The sequence below is a fragment of the Bombina bombina genome, unplaced genomic scaffold, assembly GCF_027579735.1.
Source record: "Bombina bombina isolate aBomBom1 unplaced genomic scaffold, aBomBom1.pri scaffold_919, whole genome shotgun sequence".
Lineage (NCBI taxonomy): Eukaryota > Metazoa > Chordata > Amphibia > Anura > Bombinatoridae > Bombina > Bombina bombina.
The window spans coordinates 115,722-136,627 of record NW_026510886.1 but is presented as its reverse complement, the minus strand read 5'-3'; the positions used below and the strand labels follow the sequence as shown (position 1 = coordinate 136,627).

Below are 20,906 nucleotides of genomic sequence, written 5' to 3'. Positions count from 1 at the left end.
TGCAAGAAGCTGGAGAATAAAACCTTGTTGAATAAAATTTTTCTTAAGGTAACCCTCTAATTTTTTTATCCATTGGATCTAGAAAAGCACAACTGTCCTCGACAGGGATAGTGGTACGCTTAGCTAGAGTAGAAACTGCTCCTTCCACCTTAGGGACCGTCTGCCATAAGTCCCGTGTAGCAGCGTCTATAGGAAACATCTTTTTAAAAACAGGAGGGGGAGAGAATGGTACACCTGGTCTATCCCATTCCTTAGTATTAATTTCAGAAAACCTTTTATTGATTGGAAAAAGTGTAAGTAGGTACTTCATAGTATTTATCCAATCTACATAATTTCTCTGGGACTACAATAGTGTCAGTCGTCCAGAGTTGCTAAAACCTCCCTGAGCAATACGCGGAGGTGTTCAAGCTTAAATTTAAATGTAGACATATCAGATTGAAGTATCTTCCCTGAATCAGAAAAATCACCCACAGATTGAAGCTCCCCTGCTTCCGCTTCATTATATTGTGAGGGTGTATCAGAGATAGCTACTAAAGCGTCAGAGAGCTCTGTATTTATTCTAGTCCCAGAGCTGTCTCGCTTTCCTTGTAATCCTGGCAGTTTAGATAATACCTCTGTAAGGGTATGATTCATAACTGCCGCCATGTCTTGCAAGATATACGCAATGGGCACGCTAGATGTACTTGGCGTCCCCTGAGCGGGATTTATAGGATTTGACACGTGGGGAGAGTTAGACGGCATAACTTTCTCCTTGTCAATTTCTTCTGGTGATAAATTTTTTAAAGCCAGAATATGGTCTTTGTAATCTATAGTAAAATCAGTGCATTTGGTACACATTCTAAGAGGGGGTTCCACAATGGCTTCTAAACATAATGAACAATGAGTTTCCTCTATGTCAGACATGTTTAAACAGACTAGTAATGAGACCAGCAAGCTTGGAAAACACTTTAATAACTGTGAACAAGCAAAAAATAAAAACGGTACTGTGCCTTTAAGAGAAAAAAACAATCACAGAAACTGCTAACAGTGAAAAAAGCAGTATATCTTACGGAATTTTTACAGTGTGTATAATAGGCTGAAAGAGCATTGCACCCACTTGCAAATGGATGATTAACCCCTTAGTTTCAAAACCGGATTAAAAAAAACGATATAAACGTTTTTAAACAGTCACAACAAACTGCCACAGCTCTACTGTGGCCCTACCTGCCCATACAACGACTTTGGAAGGCACAAAAACCCCTTAGAGAGGTCCTATATGTTCAGGGGACTCCTTCAGGGAAGCTGGATGTCTCAAGCTGCAAAAACTAATGGAAAATAGGCCCCTCCCAACCTGTACTCACAGTGAGAGGGCCTTAAAAAACTATCCCTAGGCAAAATCTAGTCAGCCATGTGGAAAAACTGGGCCCCAGAATAAAGTTTTATCACCAATATGAAATATTCGTTTATACACCTCAAGCAAACGTTATATCTATTCAGTAATGTGAGTAAATAATAAAAATATTACCCTTTACAGCAAGCATGATACCAGTCGTTATTAAATCACTGTAATCAGGCTTACCTTAAATAAATCTGGTATTGTCAACATTTTCTAGCTTATCATTTCTCTACAAAAATTTAAAACTGCACATACCTCAGTGCAGGAGACCCTGCACGCTTTTCCCCCAGCTGAAGTTACCCATCTCTTCAGTTATGTGTGAGAACAGCAATGGATCTTAGTTACAACCTGCTAAGATCATCAAAGACCACAGGCAGACTTCTTCAACTTTCTGCCTGAGGCTAAAATAGTACAACTCCGGTACCATTTGAAAATAACAAACTTTTGATTGAAGATAAACTACATTAATGCACCACATCTCTCTAGCTGCTTCCCTTGTCGAGAGCTGCAAGAGAATGACTGGGAGGTGGCAGTTAGGGGAGGAGCTATATAGACAGTTCTGCTGTGGGTGATCCTCTTGCAGCTTCCTGTTGGGAAGGAGAATATCCCACAAGTAATGGATGAATCCGTGGACTGGATACACCTTACAAGAGAAACACCCTTAGTGAAGGGCAAAACTAACATCCATAGAGATCCAAATCCAAGCTAATCTGATGCAGTATGCTAAGTAATACATGACACCTGCTAGTACATACAGTGCATGTGCAGTATTTAGAATGCTTGTGTTATTAGATTTGGCTGTTGACAATTAAGAACATCATGCACAGAGTACATTTCCTTGAGCAAACAGAAATGAACTAGTTCTTGAACTTTTAAATAGATATATTTTCTATTCTTGTAGTCCATAAAGAGGACTCATTAAAGAAATATTCCCCTTTGAAAATGGCACTCATGTTAGGGAGATGTTAAGACCAAATATTTTGTAGAACACCGTAAAAAAGGAAACATAGAACGCATAGTAGCAAACCTTATAGTGAGCTTCCTACTATGAGTTTTCTCTGTTGCCGTTTTTACTGTGTTCTACTTTTGTTTCCAAATGTAGTAATTATTTCTTAGATTGCCTATTCTTGTACACCAGTATACAAAATATTTGGTCTTAGCATCTCCCTAATGACATGAGTGCCCTTTTCAAAGGGGAATTTTACTTTGAGTGCTCTTTATTCACTAAAAGAATATACAATTTATCTCTCTAATGTTAAAGAACTAGTTAATTTCTGTTTTCTCAAGGAAATGTACTTTGTGCGTGATGTTCTTAATTGCCAATTTTGTTTTTAGCCATTGAAAATGCATCCAATTGTGTAGTTTTGTTCCACCTGTGACTGGCTTTTTACAGCTATGATTACGGCTCAAAGCCGAAACACGTAAACAAGCCAGCCAGAGGACATTTATGTTCGTGAGACAGTCTTGCTTTTCTTCATAAGTGGAAAGAGTCCACAGCTGCATTCATTACTTTTTGGAAATAAGAACCTGGCCACCAGGAGGCGGCAGACACCCCAGCCAAAGGCTTAAATACTACTCCCACTCCCCTCATCCCCCAGTCATTCTTTGCTTTTCGTCCCAGGAGGTTGGCAGAGAAGTGTCAGAAGTTTGTTTTGTCTCTTATGGAGGGTAGTACTCTTCGACATGGGATGGGAGTTTTAAGTAATCCTGTTAACCTCTCAGTAAGAGCCTGGATGAAAGTTAGAGTCCAGAGATGCAGGGAGAGTCTTTCTGCAAAACCATCCCGACTCATTTTAACAGCTCCACAAGCAATTGGTGCTGTCGAACTTCTCTGCCTGCTTTCTTCTCTCAAGTCCATGGCGGAGGCGCTGCTACTATTTGTCAAACTTGAAGGGCCGTGTTCCTGTTCCACGGCGTAGATTCCGGTAAAATCGTTTCATGTTACTTCATCTGAATGTACTGTATCTTATTTCCTGTAAGGTACTATCCTGCGGAAATTAAGTATAAAAGATAGGGCCTCAGTGAGGCTCCTTTTGGTTCTTGGAATTGAGGGTTAATATCTCCCAAGGGGGGTTATTGAACAGGGTTTTTTTTTTTAATCATGTTTGTGATTCCAATCTGCTTATGTGTAGTGTTAACTGGGCTCTTGGCTTAGAACATTGGGGTCTTTGGAAGTGACGCAACCTTATGGTTGGGCATTCTTTTTTTGGACTGTACGGTTCACCTTGTGACTGGATGTGTTTACGTTCTTGTCTTGTAAGGTGTTGGTTTCATGGGGGGAGTGTCAGGTCAGGCCGAAGCCTCTGGCCCACTGTACCAGCTGAAGCAGATGTAGATTATCTGATAAGGATATCCTTTAGAATGACTCAGACCACGCAGCAATATGATCTAAAGCCATTCATGTTTATTGAACAGTGCAAGCATGTCTTATAGACTTCAGTTAACAGCGGTCCCGAGCTCTGTGGAATGGCTGAAGCCGTTTTTCCGCTCCTTTCTGTGCAGGTACCGGTGTTCTTCTATTCCCCTGTTTTTCTGACATACTGAAGCTTGGGCTGGCCAGGCTGGGAGTAGATCCTGAGATTGTTGTTCCGCGGGGGTGTAATGGGCCTAGTTGAAGTTTTATACTTCTCCCCTTTAGGACCTATGTGTTGGTCTGGCGGCTGGGATTGCCTAGAGGGTGCCCTCTGTCTTGGAGTTTTTACAATCTGATATCTTGTTAGCTGCATTTTACTACTTAGTAAAGTTTTCTCTCGTCTGGGTCTGCTACACGTATTTGTGTGAATACTTCAGTATTCTAAGTGCTGACGACTTGAAGATAGGTCTTCAGTTGACGTTTTGGTGCTTCCACTCGACGTGGAGAGTAGAAATTGCTGTTCGGATGACTGGTCCTAGACCTTGTATTATGTTGGTCTGGGTTTTGCCTCCCTTTATTTGTTTTAGACCAATTGGGTTTTTTTGAGCTGGGCTCGTTCTAGGGGTCTTCCTTTACGGAATTCTGTGGTGTCCTTTCGATCTACTTTGGTTTTTCTTGCTCTGTCCCTTTGGGAGTTTTGCGCTGGTGTTCCCTTCGCTAGTAAGGGGTGTGTGGTTGGGGGCCGACCGCTGGGCGATGGTGTCTCCTGGAGGACTGTTGGCTCAGTTGAATCTGATTTTGCGGTCTCTAGCTAGGCTTCTGGACTATCTGCGGGTCAGTGTCCTTGGGGCCTTTTCCTTTCAATGTTCTCTGCTTCGGACAAAGCGGGGTTTTGTTGGGTAGTGGTTTCAGGCCTGGTGCCCTCAGAATGGGCCGCCTCTTGTACCCTCCCTTGGCATTCAGTGTCCTCTATAGCTTGGGTTTTGTTTTCCCAAAAGTAATGAATATAGCTGTGGACTCTTTCCATTTATAAAGAAAAACATCATAAATTATGCTTACCTGATAATTTCCTTTTCTTTTACAAGATATGACGAGTCCACGGATTTCATCCTTATGGGATTACGCTTCCTGGTCAGCAGGAAGTGGCAAAGAGCACCACAGCAGATCTTGCATATATAGCTCCTCCCTTCCCTCCCACCCCAGTCATTCTCTTTGCCTGTGTTAGTGATAGGAAGAGGTAAAGTGAGGTGTTTAGATTCTTCAATCAAGAAGTTTTTTTTATTCCCTTTTATATTGATTGCTTATCAGCATGTTTCACTTATGTATATTCAGTGTGGGCTAGACGCTGGGAGATGCGGTTTGCTGTCTAAAGGCCGTCATTGTTATATCGCTTAACTGGCCTGAGAGTGTGCAGTTTTTCATGCAATTGCGCTTTGTTATTGAGGTGTATGTATAGAGGGGCCCATGGCTTTTTACGTTTTAATTGGGAACCGACATGTTTTACTTCCCATGCGGGTCTTAGTACGGCTCGAGTTACGCCCACGGCGGGCGGAGCTTAATTTTGCGCGCTCAGCCGAGCAGTATTCATCCGGATCGGCAGCAAGGCCCTGGGCTCCGGTGGGGCCTAAGTTGTTTTTGTAAACGAAGGAAGAGACTTAGGAGCGCTACTTCAGCAGAATCAGTGTGATCTGGGGGCAGGTAGGTGCCACAGCAGAGCTGTGGCGAGGTGCAGGGGCCTGAATTGATAAAATTTGAAAAAACTGATAAAATAAAGTACATGTTCTATGTGTTTAGATGCCAATGTGGAACCCCCTCTTACTTTTTGTCCATGTACTGAAAGGGCCTTACAATGTAAAGAACAGATTTTCTTTAATGCAAATATGTCTAAGGATGATTCTCAGACTGATGAGAATCAGGGTATGCCGCTACTTTCTCCCCAAGCGTCACAACATTTAACGCCCACCCAAGCGACGCCATGTTCCTCAACCGTGTCCTTCATTTACTCTGCAGGATATGGCTGCAGTTATGTCATCTACCCTTACAGAGGTTTTTATCTAAGTTGCCAGTGTTGCAGGACAGAGGCCACTCTGATTCCTGCGACTTCTGATGCTTTGATGGCTATTTCCGAGGTACCCTCACAGGGATCTGAATTGGGGGTCAGGGAACTTCTGTCTGAGGGGGAACATTCCGACTCGGGAAGTGTTACCTCAGACGGACTCGGACGTAATGTCCTTCAGATTTAAGCTTGAACACCTCCGCCTGTTACTTCGGGAGGTTTTAGCGACTCTGGATGACTGTGACTATTGTGGTTCCACCAGAGAAATTGTGTAAGATGGACAAATATTTAGAGGTGCCTGCTTACTCTGTTTTTCCGGTTCCTAAGAGAATGTCGGAAATTATTATGCGGGAATGGGAAAGACCGGGTATCCTGTTCTCACCTAATTTTAAGAAAATGTATCCCATAGCTGACACCATCCGGAACTCTTGGCAAACAGTCCCTAAGGTGGAGGGAGCTGTTTCTACCCTGGCTAAGCGTACTACTATTCCTATTGAGGGCAGTTGTGCTTTCAAAGACCCTATGGATAAAAAGTTGGAGGGTCTTCTAAAGAAGTTATTTATTCATCAGGGTTTTCTTTTACAACCGACGGCCTGCATTGTGCCAGTTACAACTGCGGCGACCTTCTGGTTTGACGCCTTAGAAGAGTCTCTTAAGACTGAGACTCCTTTAGAGGAAATTTTAGATAGAATTAAGGCTCTTAAGCTGGCTAATTCTTTAATTACGGACGCCGCCTTTCAGATTGCCAAGTTGGTGGCTAAGAATGCCGGATTTGCTATTTCAGCGCGTAGAGTGTTATGGTTTTAGTCTTGGTCTGCTGATGTGTCATCTAAGTCAAAGCTTTTGGCTATTCCTTTCAAAGGGAAAACCCTAATCGGGTCTGACTTGAAAGAAATCATTTCTGACATTACGGGAGGTAAGGGTCATCTCCTACCTCAGGATAAAGCAGCTAAACTGAGGGGTAAACAGAATAATTTTCGTTTCCTTTCGGAACGTCAAGAGTCCCCGCTTCTTCTTCCGCTAAACAGGAAGGGAATTTTGCTCAAGCCAAGCCCGTCTGGAGACACAACCAGGCTTGGAACAAAGGTAAACAGCTCAAGATGCCCACTGCTGCTCCCAAGACAGCATGAAGGGGCGGCCCCCGATCCGGGACCGGATCTAGTAGGGGGCAGACTTTCTCTCTTTATCCAGGCTTGGATAAGAGATGTTCAGGACCCCTGGACACTGAAAATCGTGTCCCAAGGGTATCAACTGGAATTAAAAAAATTCTCTCCCAAGAGAAAAGGTTTCTTCTTTTACGATTGTCTGTAGACCAGATAAAAAGAGGTGTTTTTACGTTGTGTAAAAGACCTCTCTACTATGGGAGTAATTCGTCCCGTTCCAATACTGGAACAGGGGCAGGGGTTTTACTCAAAACTTTTCATGGTTCCCAAAAAAAGAGGGAACGTTCAGACCCATTTTAGATCTCAAGAGTCTAAACAAGTTTCTCAGAGTCCCATCCTTCAAGATGACTACCGTGGACTTGAAGGATCCATACATTCATATTCCTATCTACAAGGATCATCATCAGTTCCTAAGGTTTGCCTTCCTGGACAAACATTTTCAGTTCGTGGCTCTTCCCTTCGGGTTGGCCACAGCACCCAGGATCTTCACGGAGGTTCTAGGGTCCCTTCTGGAGGTTCTCAGGCCTCAGGGTTTTGCAGTGGCGCCTTATCTAGACGATATTCTGATCCAGGCGTCTACTTACCATCTGACAAAGTCTCATACAGACATGGTTCTGTCCTTTCGGAGGACTCACGGGTGGAAGGTGACTCTAGAGAAGAGTTCACAAATTCCACAGACAAGGGTTCCCTTCTTGGGAACTCTAATAGATTCCATATCCATGAATATCTTCTTGACAAAGGTCAGAAAGTTAAAGATTCTGAATACATGCCCAGCCCTTCAGTCCAAGCCTCGGCCATCAGTGGCTCAGTGCATGGAGGTAATTGGATTGATGGTGGCGGCAATGGACATCATTCCGTTTGCTCGTTTTCATCTCAGACCACTACGACTGAGCATGCTCAGGCAGTGGAATGGAGATTATGCAAATTTGTCTCCTCAGATTTGGATCAGGAGACAAGAGACTTTTTAAGCAGACAGACGTTTCATCCGGGGGAGTGGGAACTCCATCCGGAGGTCTTTGCCACCCTGATTCTCAGAGGGGGCAGACCGGAATTGGATCTGATGGCGTCTCGTCAGAATGCCAAGCTCCCGAGATACGGATCCAGGTCAAGGGATCCTCAGGCCGAACTGATAGATGCTTTCAGTGCCTTGGTCGTTCAACCTAGCTTGTGTTTCCACTGTTTGCTCTCCTTCCCCGGGTGATTGCACGGATCAAACAGGAGAGGGCTTCGGTAATTCTAATCGCGCCTGCATGGCCTCGCAGGACTTGGTATGCCGTTCTAGTGGACATGTCCTCTCTGCCGCTGTGGAAGCTTCCATTGAGGCAGGACCTTCTCATTCAGGGACCCTTCCAACATCCGAATCTAGTTTCTCTGCAGCTGACTGCTTGGAGATTGAACGCTTGATTTTATCTAAGCAGGGGTTCTCTGATTCGGTCATTGATACTTTGATTCAGGCACGTAAGTCTGTCACTAGAAAGATCTACCATAAGATATGGTACAGCTCAAATCATAGGATTGCAATAGTGTCTTGTAAGAAAAAGCTTGAGGAATGGGCTATGCTCCCGATATCCCTTTCCGCCAGGGTGACCTTAATTAAATCAGTTATCTTTCCAAAGCTTCTTTATATCCTGCAAAATATTCCATGGTTTTTGCACAAGAAAGACATCACTATATACAATAAGGCTTGTTCCAAGTTTTTGTGGAACGGGAAGAGACCGCTGATTGCCGTCCATAGGCTAATGAATTCTAAGATTTCAGCCGGTCTGTCGTTGCCTAATATTATGACTTATAATTGTGTTATTATCGCCAGATTTGCACTGGATTGGATAACGGAGAAGGAACAAATATCATCATTTAAATGGGAATCTAAGATTGTGGCCCCCTTTCAGTTAAAGGCTTTGCTTCACTGCCCATTCACTTCAATGCCATCTAACATATTCTACCTAGGCACTTTTAAGAACGTCATAGGGGCTTGGCAGAAATTATGTGCCGAAGCAGGCAATTCACCTTATGTCTCGCAGTATTTGCCTATAGTTGGTAACCCTGATTTCAGCCCCGGTATTTCTAACCAGATATTTAAGGATTGGGAGCATAAAGGTCTCCAAACAGTGTGGCAAATACGAGATATAAGGGGCCAACCTTTATTATTTCAAGACATTGCAATAAGATTCGATCTAGGTGCGCGTGAGTTTTACGCCTATCTTCAAATTAGACACTTTCTACAGGAGCTTTGTATGAAGTATGGGAACAACTGGTCTATGGGTGCACTACAGGCCCTGATCTCCGCTTATGCGGCAGGTAGATATGCAGTTTCTCCTTTGTACCTATTTTTAAATCAGAAAGTGTCTTCACAGCAAGTAAGCAAGATGGTTGTTAAGTGGAGCAAGCTATTCCCGGACATAACCGAGCAGACTATTGTGGGTAGCTACAAAATAATTCAACAAAGCTGGGTCCCGACATCATGGAGGGAAGCACAGATAAAAGTTGGGCTACAGAGATATTTCACCCCGGAGATTTTATCAAAATGGTATAAAACAAGAGTCAACTGCCCCGGATGCTCATCTACAGGGGCGGATCTATTCCATTGTCTATGGAGCTGCCCTAATGTAAGCCAATATTGGGGAAGAATCACATTTTGGATGGCGGTGCTTAAACTGGACCATAAAATAACCTCAATTGAGGGTTTTTTTTGGTAAAATATCAGGGTAGAATTAATAACTACAGTCTGATAAATATTATAATATTAAAGGCACGTAATCTACTCTTAAAATCATGGAAAGCATCAGTTGCACCTTCAATGGCGCAATTTAAAACAGCCCTGTGTAGTCGATTTATAACTGAGCAGTTCAATGTACCATACCCGCAAGAGAAATATTTAATGGCCTTTTTTAAAAAATGGGAGATCTTTGTAAGATCTCTACCCTTACCACAGCAAAAAAAACTTATTAAGCCTTTTATAAATTCGGAACTTGTCCAGTTGAACATTTTGGCTGGCCATTTCCCCAGCGAATGGGCGGAGGCTAATGATTGAGAACCTGTTGGAGGAGAGTGGGGAGAGGGGAGAGTGGGGATTTTTTTTTGTTTGTTTGTTTGTTCGTTTTGTTGCCTGCTGTCTGATTGGGCCGGTTGTCCAAGGGGGGGTCGGGGGTTAAAGAAGAAAAATAACAAAGATATAAGAACTACATCATGGACAGGAATTAAGCGTGTATTGTTTGCACTTACTAATGCCACGGGTTTAAAGCTTTTGTTTGATTTACACTGTTGTACGGGCACTTTATTCAATTTATTTAATCAATTAATTAATTATTTGTCCAAGTATTTTACTCCTTGTGTGTCACATTTGCAAACAGTTTTTTTTTTTTTTTGTTTTTTCCTGTATTAAGTATGTCTTTATTTCTACTGTGATATTGGTTTCTATATTGTATCATGGAAATTGCAGTATTTCTTCTGTTATGTGTGATCAGTCCACGGGTCATCATTACTTCTGGGATATAACTCCTCCCCAACAGGAAATGCAAGAGGATTCACCCAGCAGAGCTGCATATAGCTCCTCCCCTCTACGTCAGTCCCAGTCATTCTCTTGCACCCAACGACTAGATAGGATGTGTGAGAGGACTATGGTGATTATACTTAGTTTTTATGACTTCAATCAAAAGTTTGTTATTTTAAAATAGCACCGGAGCGTGTTATTACTTCTCTGGCAGAGTTTGAGGAAGAATCTGACAGAGATTTTTTACTATGATTTTAACCGGAGTCGTTAAGATCATATTGCTGTTCTCGACCATCTGAGGGAGGTAAAGGCTTCAGATCAGGGGACAGCGGGCAGATGAATCTGCATTGAGGTATGTGGCAGTTTTTATTTTCTGAATGGAATTGATGAGAAAAGCCTGCCATACCGTTAAAATGACATGTATGTATACACTTCAGTATTCTGGGGATGGTATTTCACCGGAACTACTGTGTTAAAGGTCACTAATCCTTTTAATAACTATTCTCATGTTAAACGTTTTTGCTGGAATGTAGAATCGTTTACATTGCTGAGGTACTGTGTGAATAAATATTTGGGCATTATTTTCCACTTGGCAGTTTTTTGCTTTAATTGTGACAGTTTCGTTTCTCTTCACTGCTGTGTGGGAGAGGGAGGGGCCGTTTTTGGCGCTCTTTGCTACGCATCAAAAAATTCCAGTCAGCTACTTTTATATTTCCTGCATGATCCGGTTCATCTCTGACAGATCTCAGGGGTCTTCAAACTTCTTTGAAGGGAGGTAAATTCTCTCAGCAGAGCTGTGAGAATTCTTATAGTGACTGTGTATAAAAAACGTTGTTTTGTTTTCTTATGTACAAATTTAATTAGTGTTGTTTTTTACTAATGGGAACAAACCTTTGCTAAAAGTTGTGTTGTTTTAAAGTTTGATGCAATAACTGTTTTTCAGTTCATTATTTCAACTGTCATTTAATCGTTAGTACCTCTTTGAGGCACAGTGCGTTTTTTTGCTAAAAAAGATAACCAAGTTGTAAGTTTTTTTGCTAGTATGTTAAACATGTCTGACTCAGAGGAAGATATCTGTGTCATTTGTTCCAATGCCAAGGTGGAGCCCAATAGAAATTTATGTACTAACTGTATTGATGCTACTTTAAATAAAAGTCAATCTGTACAATGTGAACAAATTTCACCAAACAGCGAGGGGAGAGTTATGCCGACTAACTCGCCTCACGCGACAGTACCTGCATCTCCCGCCCGGGAGGTGCGTGATATTTTGGCGCCTAGTACATCTGGGCGGCCATTACAGATAACATTACAAGATATGGCTACTGTTATGACTGAAGTTTTGTCTAAATTACCTGAACTAAGAGGCAAGCGTGATCACTCTGGGGTGAGAACAGAGTGCGCTGACAATGCTAGGGCCATGTCTGATACTGCGTCACAGCTCGCAGAGCATGAGGACGGAGAGCTTCATTCTGTGGGTGACGGTTCTGATCCAAACAGATTGGACTCAGATATTTCAAATTTTAAATTTAAATTGGAGAACCTCCGTGTACTACTAGGGGAGGTCTTAGCAGCTCTCAACGATTGTAACACTGTTGCAATACCAGAGAAACTGTGTAGGTTGGATAAATACTTTGCGGGTACCGGCGAGTACTGACGTTTTTCCTATACCTAAGAGACTAACTGAAATTGTTACTAAGGAGTGGGATAGACCCGGTGTGCCGTTCTCACCCCCTCCAATATTTAGAAAGATGTTTCCAATAGACGCCACCACTCGGGACTTATGGCAAACGGTCCCCAAGGTGGAGGGAGCAGTTTCTACTTTAGCTAAGCGTACCACTATCCCGGTGGAGGATAGCTGTGCTTTCTCAGATCCAATGGATAAAAAATTAGAGGGTTACCTTAAGAAAATGTTTGTTCAACAAGGTTTTATATTACAACCCCTTGCATGTATCGCGCCGATTACGGCTGCGGCAGCATTTTGGATTGAGTCGCTTGAAGAGAACCTTAGTTCCTCTACGCTAGACGACATTACGGACAGGCTTAGAGTCCTTAAACTAGCTAATTCTTTCATTTCGGAGGCCGTAGTACATTTAACCAAACTTACGGCTAAGAACTCAGGATTCGCCATACAGGCACGCAGGGCACTGTGGCTAAAATCCTGGTCAGCTGATGTTACTTCTAAGTCCAAATTACTTAATATACCTTTCAAGGGGCAGTCCTTATTCGGGCCCGGTTTGAAAGAAATTATCGCTGACATTACGGGAGGTAAGGGCCACGCCCTACCTCAAGACAAGGCCAAAGCTAAGGCTAGACAGTCTAATTTTCATCCCTTTCGGAATTTCAAAACAGGAGCAGCATCAACCTCCACTGCACCAAAACAGGAAGGAGCTGTTGCTCGTTACAGGCAAGGCTGGAAGCCTAACCAGTCCTGGAACAAAAGCAAGCAGGCCAGGAAACCTGCTGCTGCCCCAAAGACAGCATGAACCGAGAGCCCCCGATCCGGGACCGGATCTAGTAGGGGGCAGACTCTCTCTCTTCGCCCAGGCCTGGGCAAGAGATGTTCAGGATCCCTGGGCACTAGAGATCATATCTCAGGGATACCTTCTAGACTTCAAATTATCTCCCCCAAGAGGGAGATTTCATCTGTCAAGGTTGTCAACAAACCAGATAAAGAAAGAAGCGTTTCTACGCTGCGTACAAGATCTGTTAACAATGGGAGTGATCCATCCGGTTCCGTGGTCGGAACAAGGACAAGGGTTCTACTCAAACCTGTTTGTGGTTCCCAAAAAAGAGGGAACTTTCAGGCCAATCTTAGATTTAAAGACTCTAAACAAATTCCTAAGAGTTCCATCGTTCAAAATGGAAACTATTCGGACAATCTTACCCATGATCCAAGAGGGTCAGTACATGACCACAGTGGATTTAAAGGATGCTTACCTTCACATACCGATCCACAAAGATCATCACCGGTATCTAAGGTTTGCCTTCTTAGACAGGCACTACCAGTTTGTAGCTCTTCCATTCGGATTGGCTACGGCTCCAAGAATCTTCACAAAGGTTCTGGGTGCCCTTCTAGCGGTACTAAGACCGCGAGGGATTTCGGTAACTCCGTACCTAGACGACATTCTAATACAAGCTTCAAGCTTTCAAACTGCCAAGTCTCATACAGAGTTAGTTCTGGCATTTCTAAGGTCGCATGGATGGAAAGTGAACGAAAAGAAGAGTTCTCTCTTTCCTCTCACAAGAGTTCCATTCTTGGGGACTCTTATAGATTCTGTAGAAATGAAGATTTACCTGACAGAAGACAGGTTAACAAAACTTCAAAATGCATGCCGCGTCCTTCATTCCATTCAACACCCGTCAGTAGCTCAATGCATGGAGGTGATCGGCTTAATGGTAGCGGCAATGGACATAGTACCTTTTGCACGCCTACACCTCAGACCGCTGCAATTATGCATGCTAAGTCAGTGGAATGGGGATTACTCAGATTTGTCCCCTACTCTGAATCTGAATCAAGAGACCAGAAATTCTCTTCTATGGTGGCTTCATCGGCCACACCTGTCCAGGGGGATGCCATTCAGCAGGCCAGACTGGACAATTGTAACAACAGACGCCAGCCTACTAGGTTGGGGCGCTGTCTGGAATTCTCTGAAGGCTCAGGGACTATGGAATCAGGAGGAGAGTCTCCTTCCAATAAACATTCTGGAATTGAGAGCAGTTCTCAATGCCCTTCTGGCTTGGCCCCAGTTAATAACTCGGGGGTTCATCAGGTTTCAGTCGGACAACATCACGACTGTAGCTTACATCAACCATCAGGGAGGGACAAGAAGCTCCCTAGCAATGATGGAAGTATCAAAGATAATTCGCTGGGCAGAGTCTCACTCTTGCCACCTGTCAGCAATCCACATCCCGGGAGTGGAGAACTGGGAGGCGGATTTCTTGAGTCGCCAGACTCTTCATCCGGGGGAGTGGGAACTTCATCCGGAGGTCTTTGCCCAAATACTTCGACGTTGGGGCAAACCAGAAATAGATCTCATGGCGTCTCGCCAGAACGCCAAACTTCCTCGCTACGGGTCCAGATCCAGGGATCCGGGAGCAGTTCTGATAGATGCTTTGACAGCACCTTGGAACTTCAGGATGGCTTATGTGTTTCCACCCTTCCCGCTGCTTCCTCGATTGATTGCCAAAATCAAACAGGAGAGAGCATCAGTAATTCTAATAGCACCTGCTTGGCCACGCAGGACTTGGTATGCAGATCTAGTGGACATGTCATCCTGTCCGCCTTGGTCTCTACCTCTAAGACAGGACCTTCTGATACAGGGTCCATTCAAACATCAAAATCTAACTTCTCTGAAGCTGACTGCTTGGAAATTGAACGCTTGATTTTATCAAAACGTGGTTTTTCTGAGTCGGTTATTGATACCCTGATTCAGGCTAGGAAGCCTGTTACCAGAAGGATTTACCATAAAATATGGCGGAAATACCTATACTGGTGCGAATCCAAAGGTTACTCCTGGAGTAAGGTTAGGATCGCTAGGATATTGTCTTTTCTACAAGAAGGTTTAGAAAAGGGTTTATCAGCTAGTTCCTTAAAGGGACAGATTTCAGCTCTGTCCATCTTGTTACACAGACGTCTGTCAGAAAATCCAGACGTCCAGTCCTTTTGTCAGGCTTTAGCTAGGATCAAGCCTGTGTTTAAAGCTGTTGCTCCACCATGGAGTTTAAACTTAGTTCTTAACGTTTTACAGGGTGTTCCGTTTGAACCCCTTCATTCCATTGCTATAAAGATGTTATCTTGGAAAGTTCTGTTTTTAATGGCTATTTCCTCGGCTCGAAGAGTCTCTGAGTTATCAGCCTTACATTGTGATTCCCCTTATCTGATTTTTCATTCAGACAAGGTAGTTCTGCGTACTAAACCTGGGTTCTTACCTAAGGTAGTCACTAACAGGAACATCAATCAAGAGATTGTTGTCCCATCCTTGTGTCCAAATCCTTCTTCAAAGAAGGAACGTCTTTTACACAATCTGGATGTAGTTCGTGCCCTCAAGTTCTACTTGCAGGCAACTAAAGATTTTCGCCAAACTTCTTCCTTGTTTGTCGTTTACTCTGGACAGAGGAGAGGTCAAAAAGCTTCTGCTACCTCTCTCTCTTTTTGGCTTCGTAGCATAATACGTTTAGCCTATGAGACTGCTGGACAGCAGCCTCCTGAAAGAATTACAGCTCACTCCACTAGAGCTGTGGCTTCCACTTGGGCCTTTAAGAATGAGGCCTCTGTTGAACAGATTTGCAAGGCTGCAACTTGGTCTTCGCTTCATACTTTTTCCAAATTTTACAAATTTGACACTTTTGCTTCTTCGGAGGCTATTTTTGGGAGAAAGGTTCTTCAGGCAGTGGTTCCTTCTGTATAATGAGCCTGCCTATCCCTCCCGTCATCCGTGTACTTTTGCTTTGGTATTGGTATCCCAGAAGTAATGATGACCCGTGGACTGATCACACATAACAGAAGAAAACATAATTTATGCTTACCTGATAAATTCCTTTCTTCTGTTGTGTGATCAGTCCACGGCCCGCCCTGTTTTAAGGCAGGTAAATATCTTTTAAATTATACTCCAGTCACCACTTCACCCTTGGTTACTCCTTTCTCGTTGATTCTTGGTCGAATGACTGGGACTGACGTAGAGGGGAGGAGCTATATGCAGCTCTGCTGGGTGAATCCTCTTGCATTTCCTGTTGGGGAGGAGTTATATCCCAGAAGTAATGATGACCCGTGGACTGATCACACAACAGAAGAAAGGAATTTATCAGGTAAGCATAAATTATGTTATCTCTTTGTCTTTGTAATAAATAAATCCTTAAAAAAAAAAAAAAAAAAAAAAATTATGGCGTAAATATCTTTATTGGTGCGAATCCAAGGATACTCATGGAGTAGAGTTAGTATTCCCAAGATTTTTGGAGAAGGGGTTATCAGCAGCAAGTTCCTTAAAGGGACAAATTTCTGCTTTGTCTATTTTACTGCACAAGCGTTTGGCAGATGTTCCAGACGTTCAGTCCTTTTGTCAGGCTCTGACCAGAATCAAGCCTGTGTTTAGACCAATTGCTCCGCCCTGGAGTTTGAATTTAGTTCTTAATGTTCTTCAAGGGGTTCCGTTTGAACCCATGCATTCCATAGATATTAAGTTGTTATCTTGGAAGTTTTTTTTTTTTTTTTTTTTTTTTTGGTTGCTATTTATTCTGCTCGTAGAGTTTCCTAGTTTCAGCGTTACAATGTGACTCACCTTATCTTATTTTTCATTCGGATAAGGTGGTTTTACGTACCAAACCTGGTTTTCTTCCTAAGGTTGTTTCTAATAAGAATATTAATCGGGAAATTGTTGTTCCTTCATTGTGTCCTAATCCTCCTAAGAAGGAGCGTTTGTTGCATAACTTGGACGTGGTCCGTGCCCTGAAGTTTTACTTGCAGGCGACTAAAAAATTTCGTCAATCACCTTCTTTATTGATTTTTCTGGAAAGCGTACGGGTCAGAAAGCTACGGCTACCTTTCTTTTTGGCTGAAGAGTATCATCCGTCTGGCATATGAGACTGCTGGACAGCAGCCTCCTGAAAGAATTACGGCTCATTCCACTAGGGCTGTGGCTTCCTCCTGGGCATTTAAAAACGGTGCTTCTGTTGAACAGATTTGCAAGGCTGCAACTTGGTCGTCTCTTCACACTTTTTCCAAATTTTCCAAATTTGATACTTTGCTTCATCTGAGGCTGGTTTTGGGAGAGAGGTTCTTCAAGCAGTGGTGCCTTCCGTTTAGGTTCCGGTCTTGTTCCTCCCTTTCATCCGTGTCCTATAGCTTTGGTATTGTATCCCATAAGTAAGGATGAAATCCGTGAACTCGTCATATCTTGTAAAAGAAAAGGAAATTTATGCTTACCTGATAAATTTATTTCTTTTACGATATGACGAGTCCACAGCCCACCCCTGTCATTTCTAAGACAGGTATTTACTTATTTTTGTTTCACTTCAGTCACCTCTGCACCTTTGGCTTTTCCTTTCTCTTCCTAACTTCGGTTGAATGACTGGAGTGGGAGGGAAGGGAGGAGCTGTATATGCAGCTCTGCTGTGGTGCTCTTTGCCACTTCCTGCTGACCAGGAAGCGTAATCCCATAAGTAAGGATGAAATCCATGGACTCGTCATATCGTAAAAGAAATAAATTTATCAAGTAAGCATAAATTTCCTTTTCTTCAAATGGAAAGAGTCCACAGCTCCCTACCCGTATTTTTTATGTGGGGCGTCTGTATTTTTATTCTTCTGGCACCTTTTTCACCCTGATATTTCTTCTACTGTTCCTTGTTCCTCGGCAGAATGACTGGGGGATGAGGGGAGTGGGAGGAGTATTTAAGGCTTTGGCTGGGGTGTCTTTGCCGCCTCCTGTTTTTATTATTCTACTGGATATATATATATGTGTGTGTGTGTATATATTTATATATATGTATATATGTGTGTGTGTGTGTGTGTGTATATATATATATATATATATATATATATATATATATATATATATATTCATAATTCAGAGAGAGCATGCAATTTTAAGCAACTTTATTTACTCCTATTAATTTTTAAATTAAATTAGAAATTTGCTTAATCGGAATTATGAAAGAAAAAAAATTGGGTTCAGTTTCCCATTACTTTATTGGAAGAAATGTCTTGTAATAAGATTTGTCCCTTTTTTTTAAGGTCCAATTGCACTTGTGTTGGCTTCAAAATAAACAACTTTATCATGTTTTCATGCAAAATATTTTTTCTTTTTTTTTGCATGTTCAGTGTTTTCATAATAATAAAAAATGTTTGTTTTCTGTTTCTTTAAAGTGACATAATACTCAATTAATTTACATTTAATATGTATATTGGTTGCGCTCCACTTGTTATCTAGCCCTAAATATGTCAAAGCGTGATAAGTTTGTTTAAAGTCTAGGTACCAGTCAATAGCTATATAACCACTATGGTCACTTATTTGCTACTGATTTAGCCTCTTGGTTGTCTGTAACATAGCGCAAACATTCATGTATGATGCTATGCATGCATACATTTATTTATTTTTTAGAGAGAAACAGGAAATATCAAAATGTATTTAAATTCAGCTGGCACTACCTGATGTAAAACAGTAAGAATTGAATTGTTAAATTAAACTACAGGTGGTCATCTGAGTATCCACCTGGTTGCTACCCTTACTCTAAATCAAATATGTAATCATTCAGATAAATAGAGGAAAGAGGCTATGGGGGAGTGCACTATACGTTTCATTAAAACTTAAAATAACTGATTTTAATGTATGTAGTAAAGGTTAAGTATTACATTCTTTAGCTACTAATCATTGACAAACATAAGCCCTTTCAAGTAGCAAAAAGGCCTGGTTTAAAAGGCTGGTCAGTCAAAACTGGCCCAAAAAAAGGTACAGAAAAATAACATACAAAAAAAGTCACCAGTATAGTCCAAGGATACCTCTTTCTCCTTGTGTTATTTTGAGCCCAAAATGTAATGTTAAAAAGCATTTTATAAACCAGAGTATATATCTTCTCTTCATTTACAGTCCTTACCAAAGACAAAAACAAAGTCCCCTAAAGGCGGTAAAAAGGAAAGAAGCAGCTCAGGATCTGCGCGAAAATCCAAGAACAGCAAGTCCAATGTGATCTTATCTGATGAGTCGAGCAGTGAAGATGAGAAAAAAGATAAGGAGGAATCTTCAGGTGAAGATAAAGAAAGTGATGAGGAAGAGGTATGAGTTAAGTAATTTTATTTATGTATTTTTAAAAAAAAAAAAAAAAATTTCACATGACTGAGCAAATTTATAGGCAGAATAGAAAACCCTTGAAAAATGTTTTCACTCTGTCACTCTATATTCTCTCCCTCCTCTAGCTCTCATATTAAAAAAAATATATATATATATTTTAATCAATGGATTGTGATCACTTTGAGCATCCATATCTATTGTGATTATGCAGTGTTGTAATTTTGTTCTATTTTTCAGCCACCAAAGAAGATTGCTAGAAAGGAAAAGTCAAAGCCAAAATCAACTCCCAAAAGCAAAAAAGCGGCAAAGGCTGCAAATGTGAAAAAGGCAGACAGTAGTACAACCAATAAAAAGAGTCCGAGCAACTCAAAAAAAGGTAACAATAATCGCACATTTTTATAATCGAAGTAAACTGGAAAGTTTATATGCTCTCTCTGTGATGGCTAATCGTGGCACCTCTGTTTTAGAACTACATTTACCATGATGCTCAACTAGACTGCAGAGTGCCTAAGTATCATGGGAAATGTAGGTTCAAAACATCTGGGATGCCAAGGTTAGCCATCACTTCCCTATCTGAATCCTGTTTAAAGGGACAGTCAACACTAAAATTGTTTTTGTTTAAAAAGATAGATAATGCCTTTTAATATCCTTTCCCCAGCTTTGTACAACCAACATTGTTATATTAAAGGACCAGTCAACACAGTATATTTGCATAATCAACAAATGCAAGATAACAAGACAATGCAATAGCGCTTAGTCTGAATTTCAAATGAGTAGTAGATTTTTATTCTGACAATTTTAAGTTGTCTTTCCACTCCCCCTGTACCATGTGACAGCCATCAGCCAATCACAAATGCATACACGTACCATGTGACAGCCATCAGCCATTCACAAATGCATACATGCTTATTCTTGCACATGCTTATTAGGAGCTGGTGATTCAAAAAGTTTAAATACAAAAAGACTGCACATTTTGTTAATGGAAGTAAATTGGAAAGTTGTTTAAAATAGCATGCTCTATCTGAATAATGAAAGTTTAATTTTGATTGAGTGTCCCTTTAATATACTTTATAACATTTAAACCTCTAAATTTCTGCCTGCTTCTAAACCACTACAAGCAGCCTCTTACCACATGCTTTATTAGCTTTTCACAACAGGAGACTGCTAGTTCATAAGGGCCATATAGATAACATTGTTTGTGGTTATGCCCGTGGAGTTATTTAAGAGTCAGCACAGCACTAATTGGCTAAATTGCAAGTTAATAGTCATGTGATCATGGGGCTGTCAGAAGATGCTTAGATACAAGGTAATCAGAGGTAAAAAGTATAAATATAACTGTTGGTTATGCAATACTGGGGAATGGATAATAAACGGATTATCTTTTAAAACTAAAATTCTGGTGTAGACTGTCACTTTAATTTAAGATTTTTTGGCAAAATCCTGTCTTGCCTATATATTGGGATGAAATATCAATATAGTATACCAGGCATGGGAGAATGTTACTTATATTAAAGGGGCAGTGTATCCTACATTTCTCTGCCCTTTAAGTTGTTCCCAATGATCCATTTGACCTGCTGGAGTAGCTGTTTTTGCCTGTGATATCTCTACCTATACTGAAATTTTCTATTAATTGACTATAGAAAAGCTGTGTAAACATAGCCAGCAGGCAAAAGTACATTCCCTGTGAGG

At 41.7% G+C, this 20,906-nt stretch overlaps 1 protein-coding gene across 1 annotated transcript; it reads left to right on the top strand.

The window, feature by feature from the left end:
- Positions 1-19,016: 19,016 nt before the first annotated feature.
- LOC128643511 (protein DEK-like) lies at positions 19,017-19,619 on the top strand (the record flags this gene model as incomplete). The annotated part of the gene is made up of 2 exons (XM_053696357.1): positions 19,017-19,202; positions 19,455-19,619. Coding segments are annotated over 2 exons (351 nt in total), but the record flags the coding sequence as incomplete, so codon positions are not given.
- Between the last annotated feature and the right edge of the window lie 1,287 nt (positions 19,620-20,906).